The sequence below is a fragment of the Telmatherina bonti genome, assembly GCF_933228915.1.
Source record: "Telmatherina bonti genome assembly, chromosome: 20".
In the NCBI taxonomy this organism is placed as follows: domain Eukaryota; kingdom Metazoa; phylum Chordata; class Actinopteri; order Atheriniformes; family Telmatherinidae; genus Telmatherina; species Telmatherina bonti.
In genome coordinates, this window is record NC_136618.1 from 9,799,031 (window position 1) to 9,811,256 (window position 12,226).

The window sequence follows — 12,226 nt, forward strand, 5'->3', positions numbered from 1 at the left end:
CCCAAAAACCCATCAGTATATTTGCTCATTGTCACATAATTTAAGCTCTGCGGTTTCAGGGAAGAAGAGTTATGAAATGTCTAAACCAGTACTGGTACGCTGACCAGTAAGAGACAGGCTCATAGACATATATACATATATCGTTATTATGTCTATGTTCAGGCTAAAGTTAACACAAACTGATGGCTAACTGCACCAGTGTAGCATCGGTAACCTTCGCTGAGCTGCTGGGCAACGTAGATGCTCTGGAGATTTTTGTCATTCTAACGGTGTGTTCAGACCAGACGCGTTTTGAGCTTCAAGAGCGGCAGGTTTACATTTAAAGTCTATGTGGAGGCGCGTCAAGGGGGCGTCAAGCTATCTCGTGTCGAAAATTTAAGAAGATTTTTTAAGGTTGATGCGCGTTCTGCACATTCCGCGCATTCCACGCGTCAAAACCCAGAGATGGAAAATCAGAACTTTTGCCATTTGACGTGGGGCGTTTGGTCTGAACACACCGTCCATCTCTGGCTTTTGACGCGCGTTCCGCTCAAAACGCGACGCGAGAAAGATCGACGCGCCCTTGCCGCGCCTCCAAATAGACTTTATGTCATGGTCAGAGACCAGGTTGGAGGGGTGGACTGAAAAGCAGAACACACAGATGGAGAGGTGAATGAAGTATTTATTTAGTAACTCAGATCCTGTTGGTCTGGTCCAGGGTATTAGGAATTCTGACGGTATAGGAGGTTGCTGAGGCGTGGTCTCTGGTTGTGGTGGTTGGTCTTGGTTTAAGGCAGGGCGAGCAGGCAGGCATAAGCAGCTGGTGAAGTTTGGCTGAGGAAAAGGATCCCGACCCTGGAAGACGTCCATAATGGTCTTGACGTGCACGCAGTAAAGAGAGAAGACTGGAGCTCCAGCTTGTCCTTAAATAGCAGGCTGTCATAGCAGGCTAATCAACCAGGAAGATGTGCTGCAGGTGGTAGCTAATGAAGCTCCAGACTCCGCCCCGAGTTCCCCATGGCAACCTGCACAAACTCAAACAGCAAACCATGACACTTTACATGGAAACCCGTCGCTCTTGATGCTCAAAATGTGTTTGGTCTGAACCCACTGTGTAAAAGCAGCTTCACAGGGGGTTTAGGAGCATGTACTCTCATTGCTTACTGGTGTAAGCATAGTGGATATACTCCGTATAGCTGCGTATACCCTGAACTACACCCATGGTTCTGATGGTTATTTTTAAAGCAGTACATGACAGGTGAAGCATCAGGTATGAAGAGTCAGGAGATTTTGCTTGAATTGACACACATCTTGCTGTTAATTCTGCTTTACAAAGGTTCAAAGAAGCAGCCTGGTGAACGTCGTCATGTGATGGCGGACCTCAACAAGAATCCGTAAAACTTCAGCTTCTACCTCATCAGTCATGGAGGCTCTCTCTGATTTGTAGTCGTGCCATGCAACGGCTACAAACGCCGAACACTTTTTAACCTTCTTGTGTTGAGACATAAAACCTGTATTATTTATATTACCTGGATTATTTTCCACCAGTGTGATATTTTAAAGGTCATTGGCCCAATGTTTGGTTCTAAAATTTCCTAACATGCAACAGTAATGTTGCTTTTATTGTTTCACCGAAAATCAGCCTGTAAGAAACTCCGAACTGCTCACAGCTGGAGCCGCTCTCCATCAAGTAGCTGCTTTTAGTTATTCCTGATGCAGTAAACAGCAACTACACGACTGGGAAATCATTTCAAATCTGCTCTAATAGTTTCCAGCAAAACACTTCAGGAAACCTTCACGAGTTCAGACAGAAGGTCTTCAGTGGTTTCTGGATGATCTGCTTGGCTGGTCAAAGACTCAGTCAGCACACAGGAATGTCATTAAGTAGTTTTAACGTTCCTCGTGTGTTCGGCTTTATGGAATGTAATACTGAGAGAGGAACAACAAAGCCTGCCTTTCTTTAGGAGCGAGACCATCTGAGACGTCTCAGTTTTCTCTCAGTTCACATGAAAAACTCACTTCTTTACTGCAGAGGAGGTACCAATGACTTGTAAAGTACCACGTGCACAGATTACTGCAGGAAACATCCAGAAGAATAACAGCTGGAGACACCGAGGTGTCAGAAACGAAAGAGGACACTTAACGGAGGAAGAATTGGGTTAAAGAGATGGGGGCTTAAAAAAAAGAAAGGAGGAGTAGAAGGAAGAAATGAAAAGAAGTGAAGACTGAGATGAAAGGAACAAAAGATGAAGATCAGAAACACAGAAGAGAAGAACGTTGAAAAGCCAAATGAAGAAGAAAATGTTAATGAAAATAAAAGATTGAATGAAAGTGTGGAGAAATGGTATAAAACAGTAGAAATATTCCAGAAAAACAGCCACTTTTCTCATGTTTAAAGTTCCTTCTGAATAAAAACCAAAAGCATTTAAAATGCAGCGCCATGTTGAAATGCAGCGCGGCGACATTTAGCTTCGCTTCCTTCTGCGGGTTCTGCTGCAGCCCAGCAGGAAATCCCACCGAAATTTACAGAATTCTGGAGCTCATTTGTTCCCATCGACAGCTTGACCTCGAGGCGGCCGCAGGAAAAACTCAGCATCAACAACAGCTGCACATCAGGAGCAGCAAACTCCACAAGCCACATCAGAGAGCATCAGAGTCCTCCAGCGAACTCTCAGAGGTCCTCTCGGAACGACACGCCATCTCTGATAGTCAGGAAAGTAGCTGGTCCCTTCCAGCGGCACAGTCATCTCCTTACTGATGTTTGTACCAAAACTCAGTCAGAAAGCGACAAAAGTGTTTAATAATTCTCATTAACAAATAAATAAATATCTGCCAGAGGGAGGAAGAGGCAGAGGAAGTCGAGTGTCAGTCGGAGAAGAGCGAACCAGCAGTGCAGGGACAAACCCGAGCTGCAGTCAAGACCATCTACTCTGTAAAGGAAGGAGAAAGACCAGTGAAACCAGCGTAGAACACCTCCGCTGGTTGGTTTCCATAGCCTGAGACTGGGTGCTGGCAGCTGATCTGGAGATGCAGGTATAAATACCGTCACACTTCACCCAAACCAGTTTGAGACCTGACATTGATCTCAGTGGCCACAAAACAGCTGATCCTCGGGTTAACAGTTCCCCGTGAAGAGAGGATGGAGGAGGAACGAAGAATGAAGAACTGGTGGAGGAATGGGCGGAGGAACAGGGAAGCTGGGAAGTGTGTGACCGTTCCTGGATAAGCAGCAGAAAATAGATGGATGATACACTGCAAAAACTGAAATCTAAGTAAGATTAAAAATCTTAAATTGAGTACACATATTATTTTTTTAAAGGTAAGATAATTCTTAGGTTTTATGCCAGAGAATTCCTCTTGTTCTAAGAGTATTTTTACTTGTTTTGGGAAGTCTTGACAAGCCAAATTTTCTTTTTCTGTTGGCAGATAATTTATCTTATTTTAAGCAACATTTACCTCATTTTTGTATATTTTTTTTTCTTGTTTTTTAAGGCTGAGTCTTTGCAGTGTAGTCCTGCACTGGATAAGACAAAGTGACCCTTCATGTGTTCGCTCTGAACCCAGCGGTGGGAAAGTTTACACGCTGCAGAGCTCAGCTGGGAGGAAGCAGCTGCAGAAAGATGTGATGCAAAAACAGGGAAATCCAGGGAATTACGGTGGATCCAGGGAGGCTTCGGAGCTCATGGCAGCTGGAATGAAGACCGCAGACGTCCGAGTCTGCTGGGAGAAGTCCTCAGCTCAGAGATGGTGGGCGTCGGTCCAGATGGACGGAGAGCTGGAAACACAACCACACACAACACAAGCTGAAGCCAAACAGGATGTTAAAGCTTTGTTGCACAACCAAGGTTCATGAAGCAGGAAGTTGGACGTTTTAACGGTTTAATATTATATATTAGTTAAGAGGAGTTGATTTGTAAGGCTGAGGGTCCAACCAGGCTTCCGTAGAGCTTCTTCAGCCTGTTGAACATCAGACTGATCACTTTGTTTTAGGGTTTCTGCTGAGTTCTGACTGCTACAAAGCCAAGACCATTTAAACAATAAAATGTATCATTTAGAATAAAAATTTAGCTTATATGGAACGCCGTGAAAGACGACTGTGTCCAAATGTCCACTGTTCCCTACACAGTGTCCTATATGGTGCTCACGCCATTTTCCAGCGGTGTCCAGAGAAAAAAAAAGTAGTGAACTCAAAATGACCCACAATGCATGTTGTAAAGTAGTGAGCACTTATGGTCACTAGACGGTGCAATATAGACCAGAAAGCATCAAATGATCATTCAATCGCAAAAAATTATTATTATTTGTTGAATAAATATGCAACAAAGAAAGAATGAAACACAATATAAGAAAATAAAATATTTTCACATGAGTTTAGATTGGATTTGGAACGACATGGTGGTTGCTGTGGTAACAGCCGGGAGTCACATGACCAGCGGAAAGGAGGTTTGCCACCAGAATGAGTTCACTAAAGCTAAGTCACGTTGTCAACCGGCTAAAAACCGCGGTTGTTCTACGTTCTTCTGACTTGAAGCTGGAGATTGGTACCTGTAAATCAAAAGGACACGCCCCTAAATATGCCGAACTTCGAGATTAAATTACTTTTAAACGGGCGAGTTAGAAAAAAATTCACTCCCCCCACAGGTGTCATGAATGTAAACCTGAACTATTAAACCTAAAACGGATTTTTGAACCAGGCTGTAAACATGTTTATTTCTGCTGTGAAGTTGGTCTTTTTAACATGGGAGTCTATGGGGATTTGCCCTGTTTTGCAGCCCCTAGTGGATGAAGGGGGAACTGCAGTTTTATGCACTTCCACATAGGCTTCACTTTGTACCGCCGGAGGCTGCTGCTTGGTGTAAGCACACACACTTCACAGCATTGTGAAAACAGAAGCAGCTTCATCCATCAGTAAAAGAAGCTTTTTACTGACTGGGGAAAAAATAAACACTTGCATAGTTTTAATTCACTGTGATGAAAGACTGCAGGAACCCAACAGAAGAGGAGGAGGAACAATAAGTGCAGAATCTCCTTTGACTGTCAACACTTCCCCTCCCATACCTGTTGAGTCCATCAACACACACCACCCTCTGAGATAAAGTATGAAGCTGACATGACTGCAGGTGAGGATGTACCTGCATCCTCCTGCCTCTTCATTAAAACACTGTAATACCTCTAAAACAACCTAAAAGCAGAACAATTTTAAGAATCTGAAATAATAAATAGATTTCATAAGGAAGTTGGTTATTAACACTTGAATGGACAATAAACTCATTAAAAATAATTTTAAAAAAAACATTAAACAAACAAGGAAACTAAAGGAAATACAGAGCATTTTATCATACTGGTCAATAAAAACACGTTACAAAAATAAGCTATACAAAAATGAACTAATAAGTCCAGGTGAGTCCAATGAACAGGAACAAAGGCTAAACACAAGACAAGACGGCAGGCAGGAACAAAAGCTACACAGGAAACAAGGCACGGGGACCGAACAGGGAAAATACAAAATAAAACAGAAAACTAGAACTACAGAAACAACACAAAACACATCATAAAACGTCATATCATGACAGTCATTCAGCAGTAAAGAAATGAAGATGTGAAGTCTTAGGAGTCTTATATTAAAAAAAAGTTTTGTATCTGTAAAACAAAATTAATATAATGTTGCTTTTGTAATTAACTAGTTAAAAAAAGAAAAGAAAAGAAATCGCAGTTAAAAACGTATCTACAGCAGCTGAAAGTAAAAAATACTCCAACTTTGGAGTAATTTCTTTCATAATCGGGCTGTAAAATGAATCATAAATGAAAGAGAAAAGAAAAACTTTTTGCTATTTATTCCACAAGTAATATTACAACTCTTGAAGGACTAATTCAATTTAATATAAATTTAATCTCAATTAATATTTAAATCTCTTGGGAAAAAAAAAAAAAGCTTTTTTTTTTTCTTTTTTAAAAAACTTAATCTCTCAATTAACTAAATGTCATAATTATGTACATATCTGATGAATATTGAAAGGAATTAAATTCCATAAAAGTTTATTGCATATTTTACAGATTTTAAGAACATTTTCGCAGCTCTGAACTGTTAAAAGTTTAACCAACTAAACAGGAGATGGTTGAGTTTTACTGCAATAGTGATGAAGCAGAAAGTCCCACTGTGGGAAATAAAACCAACACCAGCCGCCTGCTGAAACAAAGATCAGATCACAGATATCAAGGCTGCATTTATTCCTCATGTTTGCATGAAACAGACCTCTCCGTCTCCTCCTCCATCAGAAATCTAAACACCAGGCTGAGCTGTGCAGACCTGCAGCTGCTGCCAGCAGCTCCATATTCACAAAGAGAGACGTCAGTAGTCTGGAGTTGTTGTTCTGTCTGAAGGAAGGAAAGCCGGAGTTCCTTTCCCACAGTTCATGTGAAACCAGCTGATTCTGGACTTTATCAGATGGGATCCAGCCGGCAGAAAGCGTCAGAGTGAGATACGCAGCACTTTCACATCGTGAGGATTTATGGACCATCTGCAGGAAACTGATGAAGAGCCAAAGAAACACATTATCTAAACTCCACCCTTCAACAGGTCGACTGTGTGATGTTGACAAGATGAAGGAGCCTTCATCATCGCTTGGCTGTCAGCGACTGTTATCAACGTCTTTTTTCTCAGGCCAATTAACCCTGTCTGCATACCTGGCTGTGTTATCTGCTCTGCACTCACCTGTCGCCGTGTCTGCTGCACTTCCTGCCTCCTTCACAGCAACTCGGGTTACTTCCAGCCTCATCTGGTCGGAAACTGAAGCGTTTACTTTCGGCTCATAGTCCTGCTTCTGGACAAAGTGTGTAAAATTTGTGTGTAAAATCTAAGACAAGAATATTTTATTCACCAAACATCACGTAGCTCTGAGTATCAGTGAGACCACATGAAGCCTCATCCATCAGTATCTTCTCAAACCCTCTTTGGGCATTTTTGGATCATTTTCTCAACTTTTTTATGGATTATTTTGCAAGAACTTTTCTTTTTTTGGTTACATTTATTAAATCCAGTATGTTTTCTAGTCTTCTTGCTTTTTTGGTGGTATGTTTTACACCCTGTGATGTCATTTGTAGTCAAAAATGTCTTTTCACAAAATCTGCTTTAAAATGATCACATTTCAATATTTTATTTTGAGCTTGTTTTTCATAAAATATATTTTTTAAATAATTATAATTATCAAACATAATTTAAAAACAAATTCAGACCTTAAAACTTGTGAATATTCAATCATTTAAAAGATTTAAACCCTTTAAATGCCAGTTTGATTGTTTGAATTATTAATTATTTTTGAAGAAAAGTCAAATAAATATTTTTCTACATTATAAATATTAGGGGCTTTGATAGTTGTGAAGGTCTTATCTCAAAGATTAGCAATGAAATTGATTTGACTGATTTAAACTTTAACGTAGTATCAGATAGTCCCTTTAATTTTGCTTTTAATTATTTTAATACAATTTATGATTTTATTCTGATTTTGCTGTTTGTGTTGTCTTTTATGTTTTTTTTTTTTTTTTTACACCATCTGTAATGCTTTTAATGTTTCATGTAAAGCATTGTCTTGTACATGAAAGGTGCTGTATAAATAAACTCGCCTATTATTACCTTCATGGCCAGAAAAGCCCTTTTGACCTTCATTAAAACTACATTTTTTTATTTTGATGTTGTTACATCTTAAAACCCTCTATTCTTTACAAACAACATTTTATTTGGAGGTAAAGTTGTGATATTTTAACTGGATTCCAACAGCAAGCTGTGGTGTGTGAGGGGGGAACGTTGCACCATGTTTTATTGTGAAGTTGTGGGGTAGACATCAGGTCAGAATTATCCTGCAGACCTGGAATGATGAGGAATTTGAGAAAAATTGATCTGAAGTAGTCCAAAATCTTATAAAGCAAATTGCAAAAACACATCCAGCATCCCGGCTAGCTCGATGGTGAAGCTGTTGGAATAAAATCTCCTGTTTGTCTGAAGGTTGGGACATAAACATAATCTCTACGACTATAAAACTACGACAATGTTTACATTTTGTATTCATGATCAGACGGATCACCAACTCCAGACATCTTGGACTGGTGTCCTGCAGGTTTTAGATGTTTCCTGGCTGCAACAGACTTCACTCCAATTACTGGGTCATCAAGATGCTGTTGCAGAGCAGGACATCAAACTGTTGGAGAGCCCTTTCATTTAAATCAAGCGTGTTGTAGCAGGGAAGCACCTAAAACCTGCAGGAGACTGGCCTGAGATCTGGAGGTGACGATCTCTGTTAGGTTTAGAGCTACATCATTACAACGTTCTGAAAGTGTTTTTTTTTCTTTCTTCCTGGAACTTTTTTCATTGTTCATGTGTCGCCTTCCTTTATTCTTTCCACACTACCAGTCAAAGGTTTGGAGACTAGTGGTAAAAGGGGTGGGGAAATCGAATCGAAAAATCAGAAATCTGGATTTTTTTCTTTACAATTTTAAAATTGATTTTTTTGTTGAAAAATCAATTTTTTTTTTCAAATAAATAAAATTAATCCACTATAAAATTTTTGTCATTTTCATTGGTTTTATTGATCTTTTTACTAGTCTTCTTGGACATTATAGAAGCAGAATGATGATCTGGCTACTGTGTTGTTTTTTTCCTGACTGAAATCAAGAAATAATACTAGCAAAAAGAAGTTTTATAAAAAAAAAAAAAAAAAAAAAAAAAAAATTGTTTTTAATTACAAAAATCATCAATATTGAAGAATTGTGAGAATAGCAATTTAAATCGAATCAGCACCCAAAAAATCGGAGTCGAATCGAATCGGGACAGAAGCATATCGTCACAGCCCTAATTGGTAATGTGCACAGATTTTTACAAACTTGAACAAATCTTCCTGTTTCTATTTTATATTCTATAAGAAATTCTGATAAACTGATGTCATTATGGGTTTGCGCCTTTTGAGCTGAGGCCTAAATAATATATAAAGGTGTCAAACGGTTGATAAACTAAACAACAGAAGACAACATAAACAGTGATTTTATTCAGTTTCAATGCTTAAATGTAAATGAGATCCCTCCCGAGTGTTCATAGGATTTGTTCTGAGGTACGGTTACAAAAACCTTCATAAATGCCACAATAACAAGCTTATTCGTTAACTGTTAATAAGAACCAACTTTTAGTTCTACATGCTGGTTGAAGTCATGTTCTCAGGTCAGGTATCATCTGTAAAGTAAAATCAGATAGCAGGACATGATTTACAGACAGACTACTGTAAAAACAGCTCGATTATGACGTGTTTTTCTGCTATTTAGGCAAACATATCTTGTACAGCAGGTGGTTTGTGGAGCAGGTGTGAGCTGCTGCTTTACTCTCTGAGCTCCTGCTGACGGATGTTTGTGTTGGAAAGCAGGCAAAATGAGGATTAGCCGAGTAATCCGCTGATCCTCGCTGATCCTCGGCTGATCCTCAGCGATCCTCACTTCGTCCTTCACACCCCTGGACACTGATTTATTCAGTCATGTTCAGTCACGCTGTGTGTGTAGCTTATTACTGCGCTCACTCAGATGGAAGATCATCTCAAGGTTTTTGTTGATTTAAGGAAAGAAAAACAGCCGAGAAAAGACGGGGCGACTGGAAAACGTAGAGGTGGAGGAGAAAGTTCTCATTCAGTGACAAAAAGATGGTTTAATATCTTGTTTTGTTGTTTATCTGATTATTATTTATCTTATTGTAACAGTTAGTAAAGAAACCTTCTTCTTTTTCTTCTTCATATTCTTCGTTTTCTTCTTTTTTTCTTCTTCATATTCTTTTTTTTCATATTCTTTGTATTCATCTTTATATACTTTGTTTTCTTCTTAATATTCTTCATATTCTTCTTTGTATTCTTTGTTTTCTTCTTCCTCTTCTTCTTTGTTTTCTTCTTAATATTCTTCATATTCTTCTTTGTATTCTTTGTTTTCTTCTTCCTCTTCTTCTTTGTTTTCTTCTTCTTCCTATCTTCATGTTCTTCTTCTTCATATTTTTCATTTTCTTCTTCATATTCTTTCTTCTTTATTCACTTCATTTTCTTCTTCTTCTTCACATTCTTTTTATTCTTCATATTCTTCATATTTATATTCTTCGTTTTCTTCTTGATATTCATCGTATTCTTCTTAATATTCTGTTTTCTTCTTCTTCATATTCTTTGTTTTCTTCTTGATATTCTTCTTCTTCCTATTCTTCTTCTTCTTCTTCTCCTCATTCTTATTATAGCTAGAAATATAAAATTCTTCCATTGACTAGAGTTACAGCAGGATGAATGATAAAATAAAGACTGATCTTCCTCTTCCTCCTCTTCTTCCTCAGTGTCTGGAGTTCGGCGAAGGCTCGGTAACGGGGGACATGTGCCAGGACCTGTGCGTGCTTGGCCTGGTGGAATACAAGCGTTGTCTGTACTACGAGAACGGGAAGAAGGTGATCGAGGCGCGCTGGAGAGGAAAACCAGTCATCCTCAAGTCCAAACTGGAGAACTTTTCCTCCTACGAGCCACTGGGAATACTGGACTACCAGGTGACATCTGTGCTTCTTTTCCATCCCTGAACGAGTTAGAAGTTGAAAATGATTTACCGACTTTCTCCACTCAGCAGGACACGGCAGAGGATCTGTCTGCTCTGGATGTGGTTTTTTATGCCACTCTGGAGGTACGTCATCCCACACTCACTTTACCGTCCATCAAACCCACCAGTAATGGCTTCCTCTGAACGTAGGTACGAAACTCCCTGGGGCTGGCGGAGGAAGAGGAGGGTGAGCGAGGGGAAGGAGGAGGAGGAAGCAACGGCTCTCTGGCTAAACTTTGGGGGGAAAAGCTGAAAATCAGTGACAAGAGTTACTTTGACAGAGCAGAGCTGTCCTCCCTGTGGGCGCTCCTGCAGCAGGAGGAGTACACCTTCCTCAGGTAGATCCTGCATCAATTCATTTAAATTCAATTCAAATTTTATTTATATAGCACATTACACACAATCTAGTTATCAGAAGTCTACATCTAGTTATCAGAAGTCTACATCTAGTTATCAGAAGTCTACATCTAGTTACCTAAAAATAATTTTTCATCTACAAGTTATGTTTAAAATGGTACTAAGGTAAAAAAAAAAACAAAACAAAAAAAAAAAAGCAGATCAATAAAGTTACTTCTGATCAGATTTTGCTTCTCTATGGGATCCTGTTAGATCTCTGCCCTGATTTGGGACGCGTGTTGCAGGTTTACACCAGCGTCATATCTGATCCTTTCTGTCGGATGCTGTCTTTTCTGTAACTGATATACTAAATGGGGTTAAATTATTGAAAAAAAATGTTACTGCTGTCTAACTGTTCATTAAATTGTGTCATTCTTCTTCTTTCTATTATTATTTTGTCCAAAATAAAGAAATATTATTCAATCAATCAATCAACATGTGTTCGGTTCTCCTGAACAACCATAAAGCGAGTAGAAAACAGGAAAATCTGCTTCTGTGACGACATTGAGGTTCAGCTCTGTCCTCCTCCGCCTGCAGATGCCTCTTCTTTTTTTTTTTTTACAAAGACTGACATCAAACCTTTTTCTTTATTTCTGAGATCAAGGCCGAGTCATTATCGCGCTCCTTTCTTTTTCTTCCAGCATTACGTTGAAATGTGATACGTACTGTGGCGTGAATGTGGAATATAAACTGTATTCCTCTTTCGTTGAGGAAACTGCACACAGAAAAGTGTCTAATTTACCAAATGGGGTTGAATTATTGTTCACAGGAGAGACTTTGAGGCTGAAGCTTGGAGGACACTGATATTGTTGACGTTGCAGCTTAATTCTCCCAGTCTCAGCAGTGCAAAGAGCCTTCATCGCTTACATTTTAGTTTTCAGAAGACAGCAAGGCTGAAGGCGTAACCTAGGCAACGCACACACCCAGACTCGTGCATGCACCGCGCCCAGGCATTCCAGCTGGAACGAAGGTAGAACAAATCATCTTGGACAAAAAGAACCAAAATATTTCTGCTTGACAAAAATCATTTCCATAAAATGTATTTCGCGCCAAAATGTCTAAGTTGCAACAACATCTGCATAACGTTGTATTTGATGTTGTTTCTATAATATATATCACGTTATAGCACGAGGACTTCTGTAGGGTTTAATAGAGTTTGCTGTTAAATAATATGCAGTGTTGCTGTCTCCAGGTCAGTCTCCGTGACACCAGAGAGGATTTCAGACACTTTCCATGTGATTTCATACGGATGTTTCAGAAT

At 39.4% G+C, this 12,226-nt stretch overlaps 1 protein-coding gene across 6 annotated transcripts in view; it reads left to right on the top strand.

Moving 5' to 3' along the window:
* dipk1c (divergent protein kinase domain 1C) overlaps positions 1-12,226 on the top strand; it is a 55,882-nt gene that overhangs the window by 27,241 nt on the left and 16,415 nt on the right. For 5 of the 6 annotated variants that reach the window (XM_079260201.1, XM_079260202.1, XM_079260206.1 and 2 more), the window contains 3 exons: positions 10,319-10,522; positions 10,597-10,653; positions 10,720-10,907. In XM_079260201.1, the coding sequence (XP_079116327.1) occupies positions 10,319-10,522; positions 10,597-10,653; positions 10,720-10,907 (449 nt within the window). The remainder of the gene's footprint in view (positions 1-10,318; positions 10,523-10,596; positions 10,654-10,719; positions 10,908-12,226) is intronic. The other variant, XM_079260205.1, reaches the window with a different exon arrangement.